We start from the raw sequence: 23,473 nt of genomic DNA, 5'->3' as shown, positions 1-23,473 counted from the left end.
CTTTTCTTGATTACAAACAAGTCTCCATTTTCCATTCCTTTTGAACAATATGTCTCGCTTTAAGTTGTCAAGCAACTCGGTCTTCAGTCCTTATGTATCCCATTCTTCCCGGATCGAAGAAAAGCATATCCATCTCCTTTTGAAGGTCAATAGTTCCTGGATCAAAAGGCACGTTCAGGTCAACAGGGAGCAGAACAGCAAAAGCCTTTGATGGCAGTAGCAGCAGAGGGGCCCATGGCGTAGCAGTTGGATCAGTAAAGGAGCCTGCAGCTCCCTCACTGTCTGGCAAACCACACATTTTTGACTGTGGCCCCAAATGGCTCTTTAAGGCCTCAGAGATTGCTCGCCAGGTGCCGAGCAATTCCACTGCAACCTTGTCGTTTTTAGTTGCAGAGTCCCACACCTTGACCTCAGTTTGGTCCCCTGTTTCAGGCTCATAAACTGTCCGATTGTTAAGAAGGAGAATAAGCTGTAAGGTTACCAGGACAGTCTTTGTTCCTAAGGACGTACGACTCCCCATAATGCGCAGCTGCTTATCAATGTGCCTGTTCCAGTCCTGGTCTCCATTCTGCCAGCCTGCTCCTTTTCACTCCTTCTTTCTGCTTTTTTATTGATAACATAACTTCATCACATCCTGTTGCCTTTTTCATCTTGAGGACAGGCTCCCCTCTTATACCCTTGTCTCCACAGCAGTTCTTTTCAAAACAACTTTTCATTGGTCAAACAACTTTGCATATAACAACAGCAAACACCCAGCAACTTCCATGCCTTAATGGCTGGCTGGAGAACAAGAAACCAGCTGGAGAACAAGAAGCCTGAGACTGCATGGAGTCTCCTGAATCACCCTTCTTTGTTCCCTCTAAACTCTTTTATATTCCTGATGGCCTCATCCTTAAGAGTCTGATGTTATCATCAACCACGGGGCTTTCTGACTGCCATGGCCAAATTCCACATCTCCCCCTTCTTTATTAATATCAACCAACTTCTTGACACGAATTATTATGCTTGATATCCTTTGGGACATGGAGTCCTGCTACCGAAACCCTGCCACGTAAACCCACAACAGATGGAGACAGGCTCCCCTTTCTGAGCCCCCAGCTGTGAGTTTGCCCATCCCAAAGGGGAAAAATCATCTCGATCTCCTGGGAGTCATCCTCGCCCCATCTCCCCTTTGCCCTCTGCACCCACAAGGAAACAAACAAACAAACAAAAAGATAATCTTATTTTGAGGGGACAAAAGATTATTTTGAGCAGCCCACCAGACCTCAAACAACTTCAGTTTTGCCACAGGAAGAGGTGAGTCAAAGCCACATTACTGTGGCCCCCCACTTTGCATGCGCTTTGCAAAGTAGCTCAGACAGAAAAACCTTGTATTGTATTGTTGTCCTGGTTTTAGTTAGAACAGAGTTAATTTTCTTCCTAGTAGCTGGTAGAACGCTATGTTTTGGCTTAGGATGAGAAGAGTGCTGGTAACACCCCGATGTTTTAATTGTTGCAGAGCAGTGCTTATACTAAGCCAAGGATGACTCAGCTTCTTGCTCTGTCCTGTCAACAGGCAGGCTGGGGGTGCAGCAGGAGCTGGGAGGGGACAGACCCAGGACAGGTGACCCAAACTGGCCAAAGGGTCAGTTTCCCCACTGAGTGGGTAATCCAGGTTCACAATCTATCTGTTGCTTCACAAACAATGCAAGACCTTCAGTTGCCAGCCCGTTAAACTTCAGATTTCTTTTGACATTTTTGCTGTTTGAAGTGGTAATGTTTCTTCACTTGTCTGACTTGACTTAACACTGCAATTTTCACCTAATTGCCCTATGGAGTCTGGTGTCTGCATTTTACAAAGTCCAAGGTCGCCTGCTAAGCTTTCTTATCACTGTAAGCATATCTCAGTACCACATTCCTTCCTTGTACTCTGCACAATATTTCTATTCCCACACAGGCACTCCTACTACTTCAGTTGTCATCAGGCTGAGAGCTCCACCTCCCGCACTGTTACTGCGCACAAACAGGATGACTTACATGAGACTCCAGGACTAGGCAGAGTGCTGCTGGGGTAAGTCCACATCTGAGAACCTAAATTTGGGGCCAGCTGAGCAAGGAACGCTCGGCTCGGGGCTGAAATGGGGAGGGAAGGAGCAGCCAGCCAGGGCGGGTCTCCATCTTCTTTCTTTTTATTTTTTTTTTAAAGATTTTTTTATTCCTTTGTCCTCTCCCGTTTTTTCACCCTCTTTATCTCTTTAACACTTCCTGCACTAGGAGTAGCTACTCCTCTCATTCATTGAATTGCAGCACAAGCAAGACATAAGACACCAGGAGTAGACACACTGCTCTTAAGGTAAGTTCACGTGCGAGCAGCAAAATTTGGGGCCGGCTGAGCAAGGAACGCTCGGCTAGGGGCTGAAATGGGGAGGGAAGGAGCAGCCAGTCAGGAGGGGTTTCCATCTTCTTTCCTTCTTTTTTTTTCTTTAAGATTTTTTTTATGTTCCTTTGCCCTCTCCCATTTTTCTACCCTCTGTCTCTTTCTCACTTTTCTTTTTCTGTTTGTGTCTCCTCTTGTTCTCTCCCTTTCTTTAATGCCAAAAATGTGCCCCCAGTGAGCTTCCACACCACCCATGTGTTTCTGTGAATAGATCAAAAAAAAAAAAACACATTGCCCAAATTGTTCCTTTTCATCTGGCTTTATTGCTGCTTCTGCTAGGGAATGAAAAGAAGAATAAAGGTGAAAAGAAGCAAAAAATAATATTAATCGGTAGAATTAATAATCTGGGTGGAGCTGCGGCAAAAAAAGAAGACTGGGAGAGGAAGAGGGATGAAACCTGGGTACAAGCTAGTCGCATTGCTAGTCGAGGGAAGTGATTGTCCCGCTCTACTCTACCAGTGCAGCTTCACCTCGAGTACTGTGTGCAGCTCTCATTGCAGTCTACAACTTCCTTGCAAGGGGAAAGTGGAGAGGCAGGTGACCTATTCTCCATAATCACCACTGATAGGACCCGCGGGAACGGCATTAAGCTGAGGCAGGGGAAGTTCAGGCTGGACATCACGAAGAGGTTCTCCACCGAGAGGGTGGTTGCACACTGGAGCAGGCTCCCCAGTGTGCAAGCCAAATCTGAAGCCAAGCCAGGCTTTGTCGTACAGAGTCTGGGGAACCTGCAGCCCACTCATATTACCACTGTTTATTCCCCCCTGCCAAATTCAATCCTAAAACTTCTTTGAAAACACTATTTCCCAGCACAACCCCTAGCACTGAAAGTTCCTCATGCAATTTTTCCTTGCATGCTGCTGTATTCACTCAAAACCAAAACTTTTCTCCTCCTTAGGAGCTTATTCCTAAAAGTTTGCAACATGGATGAAGGATGTTTTGGAAACAAAATATTTCCTTGTTAATTATTTCCCAACAACAGTGACAAGATCTGTGGCGCAAGAGCTGCTCTGTTTGGACAGCAGCCAGCTCACCCTGTTATCGTTGCAGGGGAAACTGAGATACGGAATGGCTGCAAACCACGCATGTCAGCACAGACTGATTGTGGCTTATTACCTCCTCTGCTTCTTTTTCAAATTCAGATTCTTGCTTGCTTGCTGGGCTGAAGCCAGCTGGCGGAGGGTGTTCTGTCACAAACAGCTCAACTCCCTTTGAGTTTTGAACCCTAATGGGCGGTACACTTCTTTTAATTTATTTTAGCATTTAAAGTCAGTTTAAACTTCTGTCTTTCTCTTTTCTCCTTCTCTTTCCTTTTCTCCTTTTCTTTCCTTTTTTTCCCTTCTCTTTCTTTCTTCATCTTTTCTTTCTTTTCTCCCATTCTTTCACCCTTCCGCCATTCCCCTCCAGCAGACCACAAGCCCTCTCCCCAACCACGGTTTCCCCATGTCCCCTCCAGATCCCCACAAGTCCTCAGACCCGGGGGGCTTTGCTGGCCCCCCAACACTCAACCCTCTCCTTGCTATCACAGCGTGGTCAGCCAGTTGCTGAGACAGCCCTGGATGTGTGGATGTGATCAGTGAGACCCGACATTTCCTTGCCAGCCATGGGGAAAAGAGCCCAAGGAAAAACTCACCCTGACCAAGAAGAAGTGCTGAACCCTCCAAGAGATGAAGAAAATCAATCTAAATGGGGTAATGCTGGGGGAAAGCGAGATCTGGGTCCAGTGGGGCACTGGTGGGATGGGCACCAGGCAGGGTGTTTTGGTGGGGGGAGGACAGACTCTGAATTTTAACATGTAGCCACCTCTGAATCACCTGGAGGACCTCAAAGAAGGGAGCTCCTATCCCAAGGGGGAGGGTTATAGGATCAACCGTGGATCCAGCAGAAAAAGGGCAAATGGGGGGTGGAAAGACCCAGCCCACATCTCCTGCTCTCTTCTCCACCAGGCTCCAGCCCCCATTGGATGGGAAGGAAATGTCATTGTGGACAAAAGTTCCTGGCTCCGTTGTGTGTGGTGCTGAGTGTCCTTGTCCTCGTTCTGCTGGTGGTCTTGGTTGGTGAGTCCCACTGGAGCATCCCCACGGCAGGGAGATTGGCCAGAAACTTGTTTCAGGGATGGAGTGGGGAATTCCAGGGTTTTCCCAGCAGGATAAGAAGCCCTCCAAGCATAGCACTGAGCCTGCTTCATGGGGCACCCCCTTTTGGTCCCTCAACCAGGCTCTACTCAGCCTTTCCAAGCAGGTGCCCCATTTTGGTGCATCCCAACCCCCCTACATTTGCTGGAGGGGAATACATACAATTAAAAAAATGCTATTTTTCTTCCTTTTTTTTTTTTTTTTTTTTTTTTTTTTTTTTTTTTTTTCTGTGGCTGTCCATCTGTCCATGCATCTCACCTGCTCGGTTTTCTCCTTTTACAGTTGTGCAGCAGCAGTCTCGCTCATCACATCCCCAATTCTCCCACGTGTGTCCAGCCATGTGGATCGGCTTCCACAGCAAGTGCTACTATTTCTCAGAGAATGAAAGCAACTGGAAAACCAGCTTGGAGAAGTGCAAGGCCATGGAAGCCTCCCTGACCTCCATAGACAGCCTGGAGGAACTGGTGAGAACTGGGCACGAGTCCCAATGCCTGCTCTGGTGTGGAAAATGTGTGGGACCAGACCAAAATCCCATTTTCCCCCCAAATATCACCCACTGACAAAGCCAGGAGAAGATGCCCTGGGGAAAGCACCAGCCTGGTCTGGGGCATGAGCAATATCACATTATTTTCTCTAAAACTCCCTCGCTATGTCTAGATGGGTGCTGTCCTGAGCTTTGCCCTCAAGGGGCTTCCTTTTTCTGTGAAATTGAAGAATATTCACATCTCTCGTATTAAATCACCTTCCTATTGCAGGGTGCTCTGCAGGCTGGAGGCAGAACTTGTCTGAGTTGTGTTTTAGGAAGGCAGCATCACCTAAACCTTATTTTTTTTTTTCTTTTTTCTCTAAAGGCTTTCATCAAGCGCTACAAAGGCCAAGCAAACCACTGGTTCGGGCTACACAAGGAAGACGATGGCCAGCCGAGGTGGACCAATGGGACAGCCTTCAACAACTGGTCAGTCTCTCTGCCTGCTGGGGTTGGGTACTTTGGGTTGGCAATTAGGGCAGGAGTTCTTATAGGGTCTGGGATGGCCTCTTTTGGGACGGGGACCTTCTCCTGCCACCGCACCGCTGGTTTTCCATGGGAGGCTTGGTGCGGACCAAGGATGCTGTACTCTGAACCCCTGTTAAACATTGAACACTGCCCCTTCTGACCTTCCCAGGAGAGGAAACCCCAGGTTTTCTTCCAGTTTTTAGGGTAGTTTTCCTACTTACTTCCCTTTTACTCACTCCTGAGTGTGTCTGTGTTGCAGGTTTGAGGTGTGGGGAGGTGGCCCTTGTGCTTACCTAAACCAGGAGAAGATCAGCTCAGCCCTCTGCCACACGGAGAAATACTGGATCTGCAGCAAGCCCAACAACTACGTCAAGTGGAGGCAAAAGATTTACTCCGAATAAAAGATCCCGTAACCATATAGCTCGTACCAGGACCACAAGATTACATAGCACAAAAATTTGTAAAAAGTTACTTAAATCTGCTTTTTGCCACAACAGTATTACCTAGTTTCGCTTTTTCAGTTTACAGTTAATCTTTTGTACCCAAGTCAGCAACATTCCTGTTTCTCTCTTGTTGTACAGCAGAATATTGTCTTTTCTTTTTCTACATTTACCTGTTTTTTATTATTCATTACTTAATAATGAATTAATATTAATCATTTGTTTACTTATTTATTATATTATAAATTATTTACCTATAACGAACTTGAAAGCTGTGAATCTGATGTGCTATGGAATCATGCTATTTTTTTACTATAAACTTCCTATTGGAAGGAGGATATGGTATGATTGGAACAAATGCAGTCTGTATGTACATATAGGTATGCTTTTTTTAATAAAAAAAAATAAACTGCATGCTAATTCCACCCATCCATACACTGATAGTCTCAGCTGTGCTTGGTCGCGTTCAAAACCTGAAATTACTCGCAGAGCTGTAACAAGGAGGGTTGGCTTCACCCCAAATATTAGCAGCAAGCGTCCTGCAGGCTGGTCTTTTCGGGGTGGGCACCACACAGGTCTCTGTCTCCTGCAGTCTTTGAAAGGAGATGGAAGGGTTTTGTCTGGCAAACCCACTTGTGGGCGCTCCCACAGCCATCAACATCCAGCTTCTTGTCTCTGAAGGTCACGCAGCTGTTCTCCACACTCCCAAGGGAACCAAACCTGCAAACCAAAACCGTCAGCCCTAAAAAGCAGCTCCTTTTGCTCTTGGGTGAGGGGGCAATGGGAGCTTCTCCCCCAGCCTGTCTCACTGGGCTCCAGGAGGCTTCTTCCTGTGGGCTTGCCCAGATGAGCGTGCAGATTGCTGTGCTTGCACTACCATCTGGCTCCTTCCTCCACTGGAGCATGCCCACGACATTAAAACCACATTGGCTGCATAGGTGTGATGAGATCTTAGGTTGCAGTGCTCCGTACAGCCAACTTTTGGGCTATAAAGCCTTTCTGGGGGATTACAAAGCTGACATGGACACCAAATATTGGAGATTTTGGGGCTGAAGTGGAGCAAAGTTTCTCTGCACACCACGGGTTGCAGCTGTACTCACATGGTGGCATCAAAGGAGGAGTTGTCCACCCATTTCCATACGTAGTTGGATGCATTTAATCCGATCCACACCGTTAACTTGTCCCGGCGGATGATCTCACGTAAGTGCTCCTGGGAAATGGAAGAGGAGTGTTGGCTTCCAGGGGCCTTCAGCAAGAGGCTCGTTGGGGTGCAAAGCTGGCTTTTTGAACCCATTTGGTTCATCCTCAAAGAGATGGGCCCTCAACACCACCCCGTGCCTTGAGTGCTGCCTCACTCAGTGGGTGGAAATTGCTTAAATTCAGAGCCCGAGACACCAGAGGCTCCCCCTGAGCTCTGTGTCCCTCCTTCTTCCCATGCCAAAGGTGGGAAGAGGCCTCCAAAGCCCTCTTGGTGGTGATTCAGCCCTGTTACCTCCTTAGTACGAAGTTGCTTGGAGCTACCAAGCCTCCTGACGCCACCCAGCAGTTCCGGGGCTATTTTTGCCCCTCTACCTACCAAAACCCAGGACTTTTGTATCCTTTTCAAGCCTTCTCCACTCTGTACTTACCATATCGGTGGTGTTTCAGAGCACGGCCAGATGGAACCCCCGACTTTCGCAGTCTTTTTCACCATCCATCCAAGTCCCAGTCGACTTGGGAACCTGGTAGCACTGGTCCTCAAGAAGCTGCCAAGACGGGGGGCACAGTTTGCAGCCCCCGTGGCCTGGACAGGAGATGGAGCCATGATACACTCCAAAAAGTGCTCGAGGTCTCGCTCAAACCAGCCAAGAGGCAATGGGGAGCGAGCTCTCTCCCCTCCCAGATTTTTCCTGCCTGCTTTTCCCACCCATCCACTGCAAGGAGGACACGGTAGGGTGAGCACGGTGAAGGTGGAGAGGTGCCTCCTCCTCCCGGAGGCCCACAGGGGATGGAGATGATCAGCAAAACGAGCAAAATCAAGGGGATATGTCTGGTCCCACACAAAATTGAGGTAAAACAATAAAAGATACAAAAGGGTGGGCCGTGAGACTGGAGGAGGCAGGAGGACCTTGTGCCCCTCACCTGGGCACCAGGTGTGCACGGGTCTGCTTCTCTCAGCTTCTCAGCTTCTCTGCTTCTGCTTCTCTGCTTCTTCCCAGCTCCGGTGTGCCCGTTTCCAGCGACTTTCTGTACGAACTTCTCTGAGCAGTTTGCTGAGTTTGGCCGAACCCATCTTCATGAGGCAATCAATGTGCCTGTTCCTGTCCTGGTCTCCATTCTGCCAGCCTGTTCCTTTTCACTCCTTTTTCCTGCTTCTTTATTGATGACATAACTTCATCGTGTTGCCTTTTTTATCTTGAGGGCAGGCTCCCCTCTTACACCCTTGTCTCCACAGCAGTTCTTTTCAAAACACCTTTTCATTGGTCAAACAATTTTGCATATAACAACAGCAAACACCCAGAAACTTCCATGCCTTAACAGCTGGAGAACAAGAGAACCATCTGGAGAATAAGAAACCAGAGACTGCATGGAGTTTCCTGAATCACCCTTCTTTGTTCCCTCTAAACTCTTTTATATTGCTGATGGCCTCATCGTTAAGAGTCTAATGTTATCTCAACCACGGGGCTTTGAAACCCCCATGGCCAAATTCCACATCTCCCCCTTCTTTATTAATATCAACCATTTTCTCGACACGAATTACCACTCCTTATATAACAAACCCAATATAAAACAGGAGCATTGAACGGCTGTGAGCTGTGGCAGGAAGCTCTTTTCGCACCGCTGGTTTGCACTTCACTGGTGCAGCTCTGAGCATTTTGGTTTCCTGGCCTCTGGACCCTGTTGCTATTTATAGAGAGGTAATTTCTGTCGAGAAAATGGTTGATGTTAATAAAGAAGGGGGAGATTTGAGAGTGTGACCATGGGGGCTGGAAAACCCCGTGACTGAGGAAACATTAGACTCTTAACAACCAGGCCATCAGGAATATAAGAGAGTTTAGAGGGAACAAAGAAGGGTGATTCAGGAGACTCCATGCAGTCTCAGGTTTCTTGTTCTCCAGCTGGTCTCTTGTTCTCCAACCATTAAGGCATGGATGTTTCTGGGTGTTTGCTGTTGTTATATGCAAAGTTGTTTGACCAATGAAAAGTTGTTTTGAAAAGAACTGCTGTGGAGAGAAGGGTATAAGAGGGGAGTCTGCCCTCAAGAAGGGAGAAGAAATAAAAGAAAGAAATAAAAGAAAGAAAGAAAGAAAAAAAAAAAGCAGCACAATGAAGTTACATCAATAGAGAAGCAGGAAAAAGAAGTGAAGAGGAACAGGCTGGCAGAATGGAGACCAGGATGGGAACAGGCACATTGATTGCCTCATGAAGATGGGTTCGGCCAGTCTCAGCAAAGTGCTCAGAGAAGCTCGTACAGAAAGTCACTGGAAATAGGCGCACTGGAGCTAGGAAGAAACTCGAGCTGAGAGAAGCGGACCTGTGCACACAACTGCCCCTCGCTGGTCAGCAGCTACGCATTATGGGGAGTCATACGTCCTTAGGAACAAAGTCCTGGTAACCTTACAGCTTATTCTCCTTATTAACAATCTGACAGTTTATGAGCCAGAAATATGGAACCAAACTGAGGTCAAGGTGTGGGACTCTGCAACTAAAAACGACAAGGTTGCAGTGGGATTGCTCAGCACCTGGCGAGCAAGCTCTGAGGCCTTAAAGAGCCATTTGGGGCCACAATCACAAATGCGTGGTTTGCCAGACAGTGAGGGAGCTGCGGGCTCCTTTGCTGATCTGACTGCTACGCCATCGGCCCCTCTCCTGCTACAGCCGTCAAAGGCTTTTGTTGTTACGCCCCCTGCTGACCTAAACGTGGCTTTTGTCCCAGGCCTCATTGGACTTGAAAAGGGAGATGGATATGCTTTTCTTCGATCCGGGAAGAACGGGATACATAAGGCCTGAAGACCGAATTGCTTGACAACTTAAAGCGAGACATATTGTTGAAAAGGAATGGAAAATGGAGACTTGTTTGTAATCAAGAAAAGGAATGGAAGATTGAGACTGTTAAGTCATGGAACTTAAAGGATTGTTTGTTACCTTTCCTGATTGTACGTATGTATAGGCATACTCAAGCTGAGAAGCAAAAAAAAACACCCACAAGCTGCCTCCCTCACTTGCCCGAGGTGATGAACAGCAGCTCAGCTCCTCTACACCCCGTGCTGCACCTGGGAGGGGGCTTGGGAGGGTCCTGGCTCAAGAGAAGGGCACAAAATGAAGCCTTGGGGTGCTCAAAGCCACAATTGCTGCTTGGTTGCAGCCCGCTTGCAGAAGCCCTCGAGCTAGGTGAGAAAGGGGAGCGTGCAAAAGCTCTGCAGGTAGCGGTGTCCTCGGGGAAATTCTCCTTGCAGCACACTACCCTCCTCGTTTCTGAGAGATTTGGGGAAAGAAATCTGCTTGTGCAGCTGCTCTGCCCCTTAGCGGAGGTGGACAGCAAACATCCTCGAGGAAAATGAGGATTTGGGCCAGTTGTCTCATACAGTTGTCCTCCCATTCTTGTTTAAAAGTGATCATCCCCCCCCCGTCAAAGATCAGTCGACAAGTTTGTTTTATATCAAACGGGAGCATATCGTCTCCCCTGAAAACACCATCTATGAGGGTGGAGACCATTGCAGAATGAAGCCCTTTATCTGCAATGGCTTTAACAATCGCTTGTACATCCTTAGGGTTTATTGGAGACTGAACCCTCTGCCCCCCATCTGTCACCCAGACTGGGAATGCTAGCATGGCCGGAAGAGCCCAGTCAGCACACGCAATCTTAATTTTCCTCCAATCCATGAGAGGAATTTCTCCCCCTCGCGGTGCTGCTTTATTTCGGATGGGGATATTTTTGCTATCTGTCCCCATTTCCTCCTCCGAATTTGAATCGGTATCTGATCCGGAATCGGAGCTCGACTGACTGCTCACCTCTGAGTCCCAGCACCCTCCCGTCGAGTTCGGTCCCCACCCACCACCCCTTTGGGCGGGCCGCTCTCTCCCTCGTGGCTCGCCCCGCCGCCTTCTCTGCGAGGCGTTTGCCCCACCAGAGCGTTTTTTCGGATGGCCGTTCCGATCGGCTCTCTGCCCCTCTCTCGCGCTTCTACCTCCTCCCTGGTCGTCCCCACAGCCGTTCTCTTTCTCCCATTTCCACGTGTTAGTAAAACCTAGCACTTCATCCCCGTTCCCGCCGGAGGTTTCTTCACCTGACTCTTCGTCTTCTAGTTCGGCGCCGTACTGGGGCGCACATGGCAGTGGTCTCTCCCAGATTTCCTCAGACACTGGTTCCCCACCGGCACCCCTGGCTTCCTCAGCTGAGCCACCCCATAGCTTCCACAACTTTGATACGACCTTCACAAGGGTTTCCATCTTCCTTGTTGGTCTGGGAGCGTCCTCCCCGCCGGGCTGGTCCCGCCACTCCGGCCGCCGTTCACCCAAATCCAGGAGTTTTCCCAGGTTTCGGCACCAGTTTTTGCAAACGGGCAGATGGCTGTTTCCAATGGAAATTTGCTCTTCTCTTTTTATTTTTATTTTTAGGTCACTCATCCTCAATATCTTCATTAGCAAGGGGGAGTGGTTAGAGCAGGGGAAGTTGTTACAAGGCGAAAAAAAAAAGGTTTCTCAGCACACTAATTACTGATCCGGACCTTTGGTAATGGTAAAGAACTCACAGAGCATTGGAGGAATCAGGAAGAAGAGAGATTAGGAACAACACGGTGCACAGTAACTCATTGGGGTATAACAATGGACTTTTGGTGTATCACGGAAACCACATCGCGCTGGCACAGGCAGAACTCTCCCTGGATGCTCTGAACTATCACTGCTGAGACTGGGAGGAGGCTCGGCGACAGCAGCACAGCCGCCTTTAACCACAGGGGTGCTGGGACATGCCTGGGGAAAAAAATAATAATACCTAAAACCAGTGTGTTCCCCTTCCCGAGAAACAAACATGGTTGTGCTCACACTGCCCCAGGGGAGAGCTTTCCAAAGGGCAAAAATGCAGTGAGAAGAGGGGGAAAGCACCAAAATGTATCCCAAAAGGTTGACAGTGCCAAAGTGCCCCTCGATGCTGGAAATTGTGGGGAAGGCTGAGCCATATCCTCTACACAACTACTGTTTATACTGTGTATACAACTACTGTATAATCTCACAACTGTGAGATTATACATATCTTCTTTGAAAGAAGATATTAGAAGAAAATATTCTATTAACATATCTTCTTTGAAACTATCTGAAAGGAACCTGTGGTGAGCTGGGGGTCGGCCTCTTATCACAGATAATTAACGATAGGACCTGAAGGAACGGCCTCAAGTAGTGCCAGGGGAGGTTGAGGTTGGAAATTTGGAGACACTTCTCAGAAAGTGTGGTTAGGCACAGGGACGGGTTGCCCAGGGAGGTGGTGGAGTCACCGTCCCTGGGGGTGTTCAGGGAAAGGTTGGACGTGGTGCTTGGGGACATGGTTTAGGGGGTGACATTGGTGGGAGAGGGATGGGTGGCCAGAGCTGTTGCTCCGCCTCCTTCCCTCACAGTAGTTCCCCAAAATTACATAATTTTATTGCTCAGTTCCAGGAAGCAGGGGGGCGGGAATCACAGCAAGTGCACCGTCACTCCTCCTGGGCGCCTAATCTCCTCCCACTGCCGTTTTGCAATAAAAAGAACAGACGGTTGCCTCAGGAAAACTTTTTTACCCATGTTCAAGTTGCAGCCACTGAGCTTTTTCAGTTCTGAAGCCTTACTATTTAAGACAGGATTTGTTTAATATCTGAAGGTATTCCTACTGCAAGTGCTCTTCCGTAGGATCATAGGCTGAGTGATACCACTCCCTCGCTGCTACATGACGCTGCTGCATGACCAGGATAACACAAGCACTATTCCTTCTCTCATTCCTTAAATTGGAGCACAACCAAGAAGACACCAGGAGTAGACACACTGCTCTTAGGGTGAGTCCATGCTGGAGCAGCAAAATTTGGGGCCAGCTGAGCAAGCAATGCTCAGCTAGGGGCTGAAATGGGGAGGGAAGGAGCAGCCAGCCAGGGCAGGTTTCCATCTTCTTTCTTTTTCTTTTTTTTTTTTTTCTTTAAGATTTTTTTTTTTTTAATTAATTTGCACTCTCCTCCGTCTTGCCTCTGCTGCCTCCGTCTTGCCTCTGCTTTTCCCTGCGATTTGTGGTTTTCTTGATCAGTACTGTGGAAATTTACCTCTTTGCTGCCTGAATGGATTCACACTTCCACACTGCCCCACACCACTCATGTGTTTCTGTGATTAGAGCCAAAAAAAAACAACACATTGCCCAAATTGTTCCTTTTTATCTGGCTTTATTGAAGCTTCTGCTACCACAGGGGGTGTGTAAATCTTCTTGCAGATGTTTAGAACTCCTAGCGTGTTTGTTTGTTTGTTTTAAGATATTTTAAAACATTTCACGCTTTTTTTTTTCTCCTGTTTATTTCTTTGGGAGGGCTTTCCCAGTCTTTCTTCTAATCTTTCTTCTAATCATCTAGCTAAGGCAGCTGGCTGCTTTTTTTTTTTTTTTTTTTTTTTTTTTTTTTTTTTTTTACTCCTGGGAGGGAATTAAAGAAGAATAAAGTTGAAAAGAAGCAAAAAATAGTATTAATCGGTAGAATTAATAATCTGTGTGGAGCTGCAGCAAAAAAGCAGACAAGAGAGGGAAAGAGGGAAGAGGGATGACACGTGGGTACAAGCTAGTAGCATCGCTAGTCGGTCGAGGGAAGTGATTGTCCCAATCTACTCTGTGCTGGTGCAGCTTCACCTCGAGTACTGTGTGCAGCTCTCATCGCAGTCTACAACTTCCTTGCAAGGGGAAAGTGGAGAGGCAGGTGACCTATTCTCCATAATCACCAGTGATAGGACCCGCGGGAACGGCGTTAAGCTGAGGCAGGGGAAGTTCAGGCTGGACATCACAAAGGTTCTCCACCGAGAGGGTGGTTGCACACTGGAGCAGGCTCCCCAGTGTGCAAGCCAAATCTGAAGCCAAGCCAGGCTTTGTCGTACGGAGTCTGGGGAACCTGCAGCCCACTCATATTACCACTGTTTATTCCCCCCTGCCAAATTCAATCCTAAAACTTCTTTGAAAACACTATTTCCCAGCACAACCCCTAGCACTGAAAGTTCCTCATGCAATTTTTCCTTGCGTGCTGCTGTATTCACTCAAAACCAAAACTTTTCTCCTCCTTAGGAGCTTATTCCTAAAAGTTTGCAATGTGGATGAAGGCTGTTTTGGAAACAAAATCTTTCCTTGTTAATTATTTCCCAACAACAGTGACAAGTTCTGTGCCGCAAGAGCTGCTCTGTTTGAACAGCAGACGGCTCACCCTGTTATCGTTGCAGGGGAAACTGAGATAAGGGGTAGCGGCAAACCACGCATGTCAGCACAGACTGATGGTGACTTATTACCTCCTCTGCTTCTTTTTCAAATTCAGATTCTTGCTTGCTTGCTGGGCTGAAGCCAGCTGGCGGAGGGTGTTCTGTCACAAACAGCTCAACTCCCTTTGAGTTTTGAACCCTAATGGGCGGTACACTTCTTTTAATTTATTTTAGCATTTAAAGTCAGTTTAAACTTCTGTCTTTCTCTTTTCTCCTTCTCTTTCCTTTTCTCCTTTTCTTTCCTTTTTTTCCTTCTCTTTCTTTCTTCATCTTTTCTTTCTTTTCTCCCATCCTTTCACCCTTCCTCCATTCCCCTCCAGCAGACCACAAGCCCTCTCCCCAACCACGGTTTCCCCATGTCCCCTCCAGATCCCCACAAGTCCTCAGACCCGGGGGGCTTTGCTGGCCCCCCAACACTCAACCCTCTCCTTGCTATCACAGCGTGGTCAGCCAGTTGCTGAGACAGCCCTGGATGTGTGGATGTGATCAGTGAGACCCGACATTTCCTTGCCAGCCATGGGGAAAAGAGCCCAAGGAAAAACTCACCCTGACCAAGAAGAAGTGCTGAACCCTCCAAGAGATGAAGAAAATCAATCTAAATGGGGTAATGCTGGGGGAAAGCGAGATCTGGGTCCAGTGGGGCACTGGTGGGATGGGCACCAGGCAGGGTGTTTTGGTGGGGGGAGGACAGACTCTGAATTTTACCATGTAGCCACCTCTGAATCACCTGGAGGACCTCAAAGAAGGGAGCTCCTATCCCAAGGGGGAGGGTTATAGGATCAACCGTGGATCCAGCAGAAAAAGGGCAAATGGGGGGTGGAAAGACCCAGCCCACATCTCCTGCTCTCTTCTCCACCAGACTCCAGCCCCCATGGGATGGAAAATAAATGTCGTCGTGTACAACAGCTCCTGACTCCGCTGTGTGTGGTGCTGAGTGTCCTTGTCCTCATTCTGCTGGTGGCCTTGATTGGTGAGTCCCACTGGAGCATCCCCATGGCAGGGAGATGGGCCAGGAACCTGTTTCAGGGATGGAGTGGGGAATTCCAGGGTTTTCCCAGCAGGATGAGAAGCCCTCCAAGCATAGCACTGAGCCTGCTTCATGGGGCACCCCCTTTTGGCCCCTCAACCAGGCTCTACTCAGCCTTTCCAAGCAGGTGCCCCATTTTGGTGCATCCCAACCCCCCTACATTTGCTGGAGGGGAATACATATAATTTAAAAAATGCTATTTTTCTTCCTTTTTTTTTTTTTTTTTTTTTTTTTTTTTTTTTTTTTGTGGCTGTCCGTGCATCTCACCTGCTCGGTTTTCTCCTTTTACAGTTGTGCGTCTGCAGTCTCGCTCATCACATCCCCAATTCTCCCACGTGTGCCCAGACAAATGGATCGGCTTCCACAGCAAGTGCTACTATTTCTCAGAGAATGAAAGCAACTGGAAAACCAGCTTGGAGAAGTGCAAGGCCATGGAAGCCTCCCTGACCTCCATAGACAGCCTGGAGGAACTGGTGAGAACTGGGCACGAGTCCCAATGCCGGCTCTGGTGTGGAAAATGTGTGGGTCAAGAACAAAAACCTATTTTCCCCCATATTTCACCCACTTCCAAAGCCAGGAGAAGATGCCCTGGGGAAAGCACCAGCCTGGGCTGGGGCATGAGCAATATCACGTTATTTTCTCCAAAACTCCCTCCCTACATGCAGCTGGGTCCTGTCCTAAGCTTTGCTCTCAAGGGGCTTCCTTTTTCTGTGAAACTGTAGAATATTCACATCTCTCAAATCAAATCACCTTCCTATTGCAAGGTGCTCTGCAGGCTGGAGGTGGAGCTTGTATTTTAGGAAGAAAGAACAACCTAACCCCTTTTATTTGTTTGTTTTCTCTAAAGGCTTTCATGAAGCGCTACAAGGGCCAAGCAAACCACTGGTTTGGGCTGCACGAGGATGTCAACGGCCAGTGGAGGTGGACCAACGGGACAGCCTTCAACAACTGGTCAGTCTCTCTGCCTGCTGGGGTTGGGTACTTTGGGTTGGCAATTAGGGCAGGAGTTCTTATAGGGTCTGGGATGGCCTCGTTTGGGACGGGGACCTTCACCTGCCACCGCACCGCTGGTTTTCCATGGGAGGCTTGGTGCGGACCAAGGATGCTGCGCTCTGAACCCCTATTAAACCTTGAATGCTGCCCCTTCCGACCTTCCCAAGAGAGGAAACCCCAGGTTTTCTTCCCGTTTTTAGGGTAGTTTTCCTACTTTCTTTTCTGCTCACTCCTGAGTGTGTCTGCATTGCAGGTTTGAGGTGCGGGGAGGTGGCCCTTGTGCGTGCCTAAACCAGGAGAAGATCAGCTCAGCCCTCTGCCAAAAGGAGAAATACTGGATCTGCAGCAAGCCCAACAACTACGTCGAGTGGAGGCAAAAGATTTACCCCGAATAAAGATCCCATAAACATAATGCTTGTGCCAAAACTAGCACAAAAGGTGGTAAAAAACTTACTTAAATCTGCTTTTTTGCAGCAACATTATTACAATTTATTTTCTGCTCAGATTCTTGCAGGCTCAGTCAATCTTCTGTGCTGTCCAGCAACGAGAGGGATGTGGGAGTTTTAGCTGATAGCAAGGTGAATGAATATGAGCCAGCAGTCTGCCCTGGCAGCCAGGAGGGCCAACCATACCCTGGGGTGCATCAAGCACTATATCCCTAATCGGTTGAGGGAGGTGATTGTCCCGCTCTGCTCTGCGCTGGGCCGGCCTCCCCTTCGAGTACTGTGTGCAGTTTTGGGCACCACAGCACAAGAAGGACATTAAAGTGTTGGAGAGTGTCCAGAGAAGAGCCACAGAGATGGTGAAGGGCCCAGAGGGGAAGACGTATGAGGAGATGCTAAGGGGGCTTGACTTGTTCAGCCTCAAAAAGAGGAGGCTGATGGCAGACCTCATCATGGCCTACAGCTTCCTCCTGAGGTGGAGTGGAGGGACAGGCGCCGATCTCTTCTCTTTAGTGACCAGGGATAGGACCCACGGAATGGTGTCAAGCTGAGGCAGGGGAAGTTCAGGCTCTACATCAGGAAGAGGTTCTTCACCGAGAGGGTGGTTGCACACTGGAACAGGCTCCCCAGGGAAGCAGTCACTGCAGCAAGCCTATTTGGGTTTAAGAAGCATTTTATCTGTGCTCTTAGTCACATGTCATGAATTTTTGGGTAAGCCTGTGTGAGGCCTACAGAGTAAGCGAAACTCGATGCTTCTATGTTATGATTCTGTTCTATGATCCTACTCAAGTCAGTAACGGTCGTGCTTCTCTCTCTCATTGTACAGCAGAAAATTGGTTTATATATTTCTACAGATGAAAATGGCATGTTTGTAATAATAAATCTGAAACCTGCAAATCTGATTTGCTATGGAGTTATGCTATTTTTTTACTATACGTTTCCTGTTGGAAGGAGGACAAAGCAAGAATGCAACAAATACAGTCTGTGTGTACATATAGGTATGCTTTTTTTAATAAAAAAAAAAAAAAACACATGCTAATTTCACCAGTCCATACACTGATAGTCTCAGCTGGGCTTGGTCGGGTTCAAACCCTGAAATTCCTCGCAGAGCTGTAACAAGGAGGGTTGGCTTCACCCCAAATATTAGCAGCAAGCATCCTGCAGGCTGGTCTTTTCGGGGTGGGCACCACACAGCTCTCTGTCTCCTGCAGTCTTTGAAAGGAGATGGAAGGGTTTTGTCTGGCAAACCCACTTGTGGTTGCCCCCACAGCCATCGACCTCCAGCTTCTTGTCTCTGAAGGTCATGCAGCCGTTCTCTGCACTCCCAAGGGAACCGAACCTGCAAACCAAAACCGTCAGCCCTAAAAAGCAGCTCCTTTTGCTCTTGGGTGAGGGGGCAATGGGAGCTTCTCCCCCAGCCTGTCTCACTGGGCTCCAGGAGGCTTCTTGCTGCGGGCTTGCCCAGATGCGTGTGCAGATTGCTGTGCTTGCACTACCATCTGGATCCTTCCTCCACTGGAGCATGCCCAGGGCATTAAAACCACATTGGCTGCGTAGGCGTGATTAGATGTTGGGTAATAGTGCTTTGTACAGCCAACTATTGGGCTATAAAGCCATTCGGGGGGATTAAAAAGCTGTCACAGATACCAAATATTGAAGATATTGGGGCTGAAGTGGAGCAAAGCTGCTCCGCACAACGAGGGTTGCAGCTGTACTCACGTGGTGGCATCGAAGGAGGAGTTGTCCACCCATTTCCATATGTTGTTGGATGCCTTTAATCCGATCCACACCATTAGCTTGTCCTGGCGGATGATCTCCCTTAAGTGCTCCTGGGAAATGGGAGAGGAGCGGTGGCTTCCAAAGGCCTTCAGCAAGAGGCTCGTTGGGGTGCAAAGCTGGCTTTTTGAACCCATTTGGTTCATCCTCAAAGAGATGGGCCCTAAACACCACCTGTGCCTTGGGTGCTGCCTCACTCAGTGGGAGGAAATTGCTTAAATTCAGAGCCCGAGACACCAGAGGCTCCCCCTGAGCTCCATGTCCCTCCTTCTTCCCATGCCAAAGGTGGGAAGAGGCCTCCAAATCCCTTTTGGTGGTGATTCAGCCCTGTTACCTCCTTAGTACGAAGTGGCTTGGAGCTACCAAGCCTCCTGCCGCCAACCAGCAGCTCCGGGGCAGTTTTTGCCCCTATACCCACCAAAACCGTTGACTTTTGGGTCCTTTTCTAGCCTTTTACACTCTGTACTTACCATATCAGCGGTGTTCCGGAGCACGGCCAGATGGGACCCCCGACTTTTACAGTCTTTTTCACCATCCATCCAAGTCCCAGTTGATTTGGAAACCTGGTAGCACTGGTCCCCAAAAAGCTGCCAAGACGGGGGGCACAGCTTGCAGCCCCCATGGCCTGGAAAGGAGACGGAGCCGTGAGACACCCCAAAATGTGCTCAAGGTCTCGCTTAAACCAGCCAAGAGGCACTGGGGAGGGAGCTCTCTCCCCTCCCAATTTTTTCCTGCCCGCTTTTCCCACCCATCCACCACAAGGAGGAAACAGTGGGGTGAGCACGGGGAAGGTGGAGAGGTGCCTCCTCCTCCCAGAGGCCCACAGAAGATGGAGATGATCAGCAAAACGAGCTCTTCCTCGCCATGCTCATTGACACCGAGCCGGGCTTGCAGCCCCCTGGGGACACCCATTGCACCCCAGGGACCCTCCCGGGGAAGGGGTTACCTGCGGAGCCATTCCAGCGGCAGAAGTAGCGCAGCAGGGAGGGAGCCACGCACTCCTCTGTCCTGCTCCTTCCCCCAGCCTCACTCTTGTTTTGCAGAGCGTTGGGAGGAGTCGGCGTCTTCTGAAAAACTTGGAGGCAAAATTTTGGGGTGAGACTGAGGCTGTTTGAGGGCAACGTCGTGAAAACCGAGCAGGGCTGAGTTGGGTTCTCCAGGCTATTTTGCAAGCTCCCTTTGTGGTCATGACTATACCCAACTTTTGCAGAAGCATAAAAATGTTTCTTGTGTTCTCCACTCTTGCCTTAAAAGCAATTTTTTTGTGTTTTTGTGTTTCTTTGTTTGTTTCAGAGGGGATTTACTCTTGTTGGATGCATCTTGTGGGGCAAAATTGTCCCCATCCAAATGGAGATGGTCACTAGGATAAAACCCTGAACACCCCTTGGCGAAAAAGAAATAAAATAAAAAAGTCCCTCATGGTCGCTTGGGTTTTGGACATGTTTATGAGTGGTTTTTACTCACCCAGCACACTGAGCACCGCCAGCAGCACCAGCAGCACCACGATGATCAGCACACTCAGTTTCAGAAGGACTCCGTGCCACCATGGGCATGTGGTAGGAGCTGAAAGAGTCCGTGGTTTTATTCAGAAAGCACTTTCTTGTAAATTAAAATTTAAATACAACGAAAAGAAATAGATTGATATAAAATAATATCAAATAAATAAATAAATAAAAATTAATAAATACAATATAAAAATAATAATTTTTTTAGAGCTCCTCTCTTTGAGCAGATCTTGACAGATGCTTTGCTACCTGCACATAAACCAAAAAACAAACAAACAAACAAACAAAAAAAAACACAAGTGAAAACCCAATGATCACAACCTTCTTTCTGCTTCTCCCACCCCAGGACCCTCCTTACAAGGGTCTTGCTGCTTGCCGTGGGGCAGCTTTGGCTACAGCAAAGCCATCAGGAACTTGGAGGGGATGGGGAGAAGCTGAGCTGTAGCTTCCCAGTTACACCAAATTTATGGCTCTAGAAAATAGGTGTGTACTGCCGAGCACTTTGCCGTGCAAGGGAGTACTGTACAGCAGAAGTCCTAAAAATGCTTCCTTTCTCTCTCTTTTCTCACACTTCACCCATCTCCAGCCCTCATGGAACTATGGAACCACCTCTCTGGTATTTCCTCTGCTTTCTCATGTTCCCAGTTCTGGTGCAAAACCATTTTTATTCCACGATACTGAGCTTATCACAGACAAGCGTCCCCCCCAAGCCTCCTCTCAGTTTCCACAGTTTGAGGGACTCTCTGGGACCCCAAGAGCTGCTTCTTGCACCCCGCTACTTCCCCCCGCCAAGCAATCGCCACCCGGGGTATCCTCTCGCCACCACAAACCCATGGTGGGGACGGAGGACCGGACCCCGCTACCTGTGTCCCGGGGGGATCCCGGCCTCTTGCATCGCCTGTCCAAGGCCATGTAGCCATCCTCATCCTCCATGCCAGGAGGACACGCAGCGGGTGGAGGGGACACGATGGAGTCCGGAGGACAGGAAACCAAAATGCTCAGAGCTGCAATGCTGAAGTGCAAATCAGCGGCGGGGCCGGAGCTTCCTGCCACAGCTCACGGCCGTGCAATGCCCCTGTTATATATGGAGTGGTAATTCGTGTTGAGACAATGGTTGATATTAATAAAGAAGGGGGAGACTTGGGAGTGTGGCCATGGGGGTTGGAAAGCCCCGTGGTTGAGATAACATTAGACTCTTAAGGATGGGGCCATCAGGAATATAAAAGAGTTTAGAGGGAACAAAGAAGGGTGATTCAGGAGACTCCATGCAGTCTCAGGTTTCTTGTTCTCCAGCTGGTCTCTTGTTCTCCAGCCATTAAGGCATGGAAGTTGCTGGGTGTTTGCTGTTGTTATATGCAAAGTTGTTTTACCAATGAAAAGTTGTTTTGAAAAGAACTGCTGTGGAGAGGAGGGTATAAGAGGGGAGCCTGCCTTCAAGATAAAAAAGGCAACACCGATGAAGTTATGTCATCAATAAAGAAGCAGGAAAAAGGAGTGAAAAGGAGCAGGCTGGCAGAATGGAGACCAGGACGGGAACAGGCTCTTTGATCGCCTCATGAAGATGGGTTCAGACAAACTCAGCAAACTGCTCAGAGAAGCTCATACAGAAAGTCACTGGAAATGGGCACACCAGAGCTAGGAAGAAGCTGAAGCTGAGAGAAGCGGACCCGCACACACCTGGTGCTCAGGTGAGGGGCACAAGATCCTCCTGCCTCCTCCAGGCTCACGGCCCACCCTTTTGTATCTTTTATTGTTTTACCTCATCCTCGTGTGGGCCCAGACATATCCCCTTGATGTGCACAAGGCACTGCTTCATTGTGGTTCCAGTAAAAAAGGTACACGTGCTTGAAAGCAGCCAATAAATGTGTTCTTCCAGGATTTTATTGGGGAAAAAAAAAAAAAAAAAAAAAAAAAAAAAAAAAAAAAGCACACACAAACCAAACAAAAAACAAAACAAAACAAAACAAAAAAAAAAAACAACAACAACAACAAAAGCAAAAATATTGTTTCTTTTTCCTGTTATAGCAAACCACAGCTACAGATTGACTTTTCACACCATGAAAAAACATCTTGATCAACTAGGAGTTGTTGTCACCCTGTCTCCCCCTTTCCCTCTGCACCCCCAAGGATACAAAAATAAAAAATGATAATCCTGTTTTGAGGGGAAAAAAAGGTATTTGGATATGCACCCTAAAGGATATGCGCCCTAAAGGATATGCGTCCTACAGCCAACCAGACCTCAAAGCGCCTCAAAAACACCAGTTTTGCCTCAAGAAGAGGGGAGTTGTAGCTGCATTTCTGCATCCCCTCCCCTTTGCATCATTTCATCAGTCCAGCTGAGAAAAAAATGCTGCATCCGGAGCTTTTGCCATTATTCCTCCTCTCCTCTGCCCCTGCGCCGGGGAGGGTGTGTGTGTGTGTTAAAAAATCTTCCCATGAACCGGGTTTCTTCAACAAAAGTATCACGGATTTGCTCCTCTTCCTCTTTTGACACCAGGATAACATCATTAAGAGAACAAGCAGCGAGCAATGAGCGTATGAGTTATTTATTTAATTTATTTATTTGCATACATGTCGTGGGGGTTTTTATCTCTGCAGTCGTAGCAGGGATTGTTTAAAAGCAGCAGCTGACACACGGGACTATACGAAGTGGTGGAGTCACCATCCCTGGAGGTCTTTAAAAGACGTGTAGGTGTTGAACTTAGCGATGTGGTTTAGTGGAGCACTTCTCGGTGTTAGGTCAGAGGTTGGACTCGATGATCTTGAGGTCTCTTCCAACCTAGACAACTCTGTGATTCTGTGATTCTCTGAACCTCTCCACATGGACAGTATTTGTTGCAATGAGATCTGAGAAATTGCCACGGTCTCTGCCTCCACTTCCTCCTGGCTGTGCACGCACAGTGCTTCCTCGTGGTCGTGGGCCGGGTCCTCAGGGCGAAGGCCGTACGTCTTCCTCTTTATGGACTTTCCACCTCAGCCACAAAACTCATCTAAACCAGTTCTTGCTCAACAGAGGATGAGCTGTCTTCCCATTTTATTGCTTTTCATGTCTTGCTAGCCAGTGTTTACAATGGTTATAGATATCCCTTGTCTTCCAGGATTATCCCATCTCAGTCCTTTCCTGGTGGTTAGTTTCTGATGTCCATCTGTGTTAGCTAAAGCTTGCAAAATCACCATGGGGTGACTTCTCTAGACCTGCTATAGTTCTACAGTTAGCCCTTTAGCATCTATTCCTTCCTTCAGGGCCATATCCCCCATTTCCATACATGGCTCATACAGCATGTATTATTGAAGACAACGAA

At 48.2% G+C, this 23,473-nt stretch overlaps 3 protein-coding genes and 1 long non-coding RNA gene across 7 annotated transcripts in view; 2 read left to right on the top strand and 2 right to left on the bottom strand.

The window, feature by feature from the left end:
• LOC311425353 (killer cell lectin-like receptor subfamily B member 1B allele C) overlaps positions 1–23,473 on the top strand; it is an 85,380-nt gene that overhangs the window by 52,793 nt on the left and 9,114 nt on the right. The gene's annotated exons all lie outside the window — the stretch shown is intronic.
• Positions 1,001–17,792, top strand: LOC311425359 (C-type lectin domain family 2 member B-like). 4 transcript variants are annotated; one of them, XM_084501222.1, is made up of 7 exons: positions 1,001–1,296; positions 1,937–2,050; positions 3,945–4,107; positions 4,363–4,473; positions 4,834–5,015; positions 5,403–5,506; positions 5,805–6,414. In XM_084501222.1, exons 3-7 carry the CDS (start codon positions 4,020–4,022, stop codon positions 5,944–5,946), a joined length of 627 nt encoding a protein of 208 aa, XP_084357348.1. In that variant the 5' UTR covers positions 1,001–1,296; positions 1,937–2,050; positions 3,945–4,019; the 3' UTR covers positions 5,947–6,414. The 4 variants fall into 4 exon arrangements, with proteins under 4 accessions (XP_084357348.1, XP_084357349.1, XP_084357347.1 ...); XM_084501223.1 differs by lacking the exons at positions 1,001–1,296; positions 1,937–2,050 and adding an exon at positions 2,193–2,332; XM_084501221.1 differs by lacking the exons at positions 1,001–1,296; positions 1,937–2,050; positions 3,945–4,107; ... (2 more) ...; positions 5,403–5,506; positions 5,805–6,414 and adding exons at positions 2,240–2,332; positions 14,869–15,031; positions 15,287–15,397; ... (1 more) ...; positions 16,302–16,405; positions 16,701–17,792.
• On the bottom strand, positions 6,355–7,599 carry LOC311425391. The gene is made up of 2 exons (XR_014686310.1): positions 7,086–7,599; positions 6,355–6,705 (listed from the first exon to the last, which is right to left on the bottom strand). It is a non-coding gene; the product is annotated as an uncharacterized lncRNA (long non-coding RNA).
• LOC311425374 (killer cell lectin-like receptor subfamily B member 1) lies at positions 17,882–20,141 on the bottom strand. Its single transcript, XM_084501251.1, has 4 exons — positions 19,613–20,141; positions 19,137–19,291; positions 18,610–18,719; positions 17,882–18,229 (listed from the first exon to the last, which is right to left on the bottom strand). The coding sequence occupies exons 2-4, from the start codon at positions 19,203–19,205 to the stop codon at positions 18,034–18,036; spliced, it is 375 nt and encodes a 124-aa protein (XP_084357377.1). The 5' UTR covers positions 19,206–19,291; positions 19,613–20,141; the 3' UTR covers positions 17,882–18,033.

Source organism: Aythya ferina (assembly GCF_964211825.1).
Source record: "Aythya ferina genome assembly, chromosome: 30".
NCBI classification, from domain to species: domain Eukaryota; kingdom Metazoa; phylum Chordata; class Aves; order Anseriformes; family Anatidae; genus Aythya; species Aythya ferina.
This window is presented reverse-complemented; position numbering and strand designations above follow the sequence as displayed.

Coding starts and splice junctions, on each gene's coding strand:
- LOC311425359 (XM_084501221.1), top strand. CDS start 14,944: ATGGGGAAAAGAGCCCAAGGAAAAACTCACCCTGACCAAGAAGAAGTG. Junction 15,928..16,301: donor TAGACAGCCTGGAGGAACTG/GTGAGAACTGGG, acceptor TTTTCTCTAAAG/GCTTTCATGAAGCGCTACAA. Junction 16,406..16,700: donor GGGACAGCCTTCAACAACTG/GTCAGTCTCTCT, acceptor TCTGCATTGCAG/GTTTGAGGTGCGGGGAGGTG.
- LOC311425374 (XM_084501251.1), bottom strand. CDS start 19,205: ATGGATGGTGAAAAAGACTGTAAAAGTCGGGGGTCCCATCTGGCCGTG. Junction 18,720..19,136: donor TCCGGAACACCGCTGATATG/GTAAGTACAGAG, acceptor CCCATTTCCCAG/GAGCACTTAAGGGAGATCAT. Junction 18,230..18,609: donor TCCTCCTTCGATGCCACCAC/GTGAGTACAGCT, acceptor TTTGGTTTGCAG/GTTCGGTTCCCTTGGGAGTG.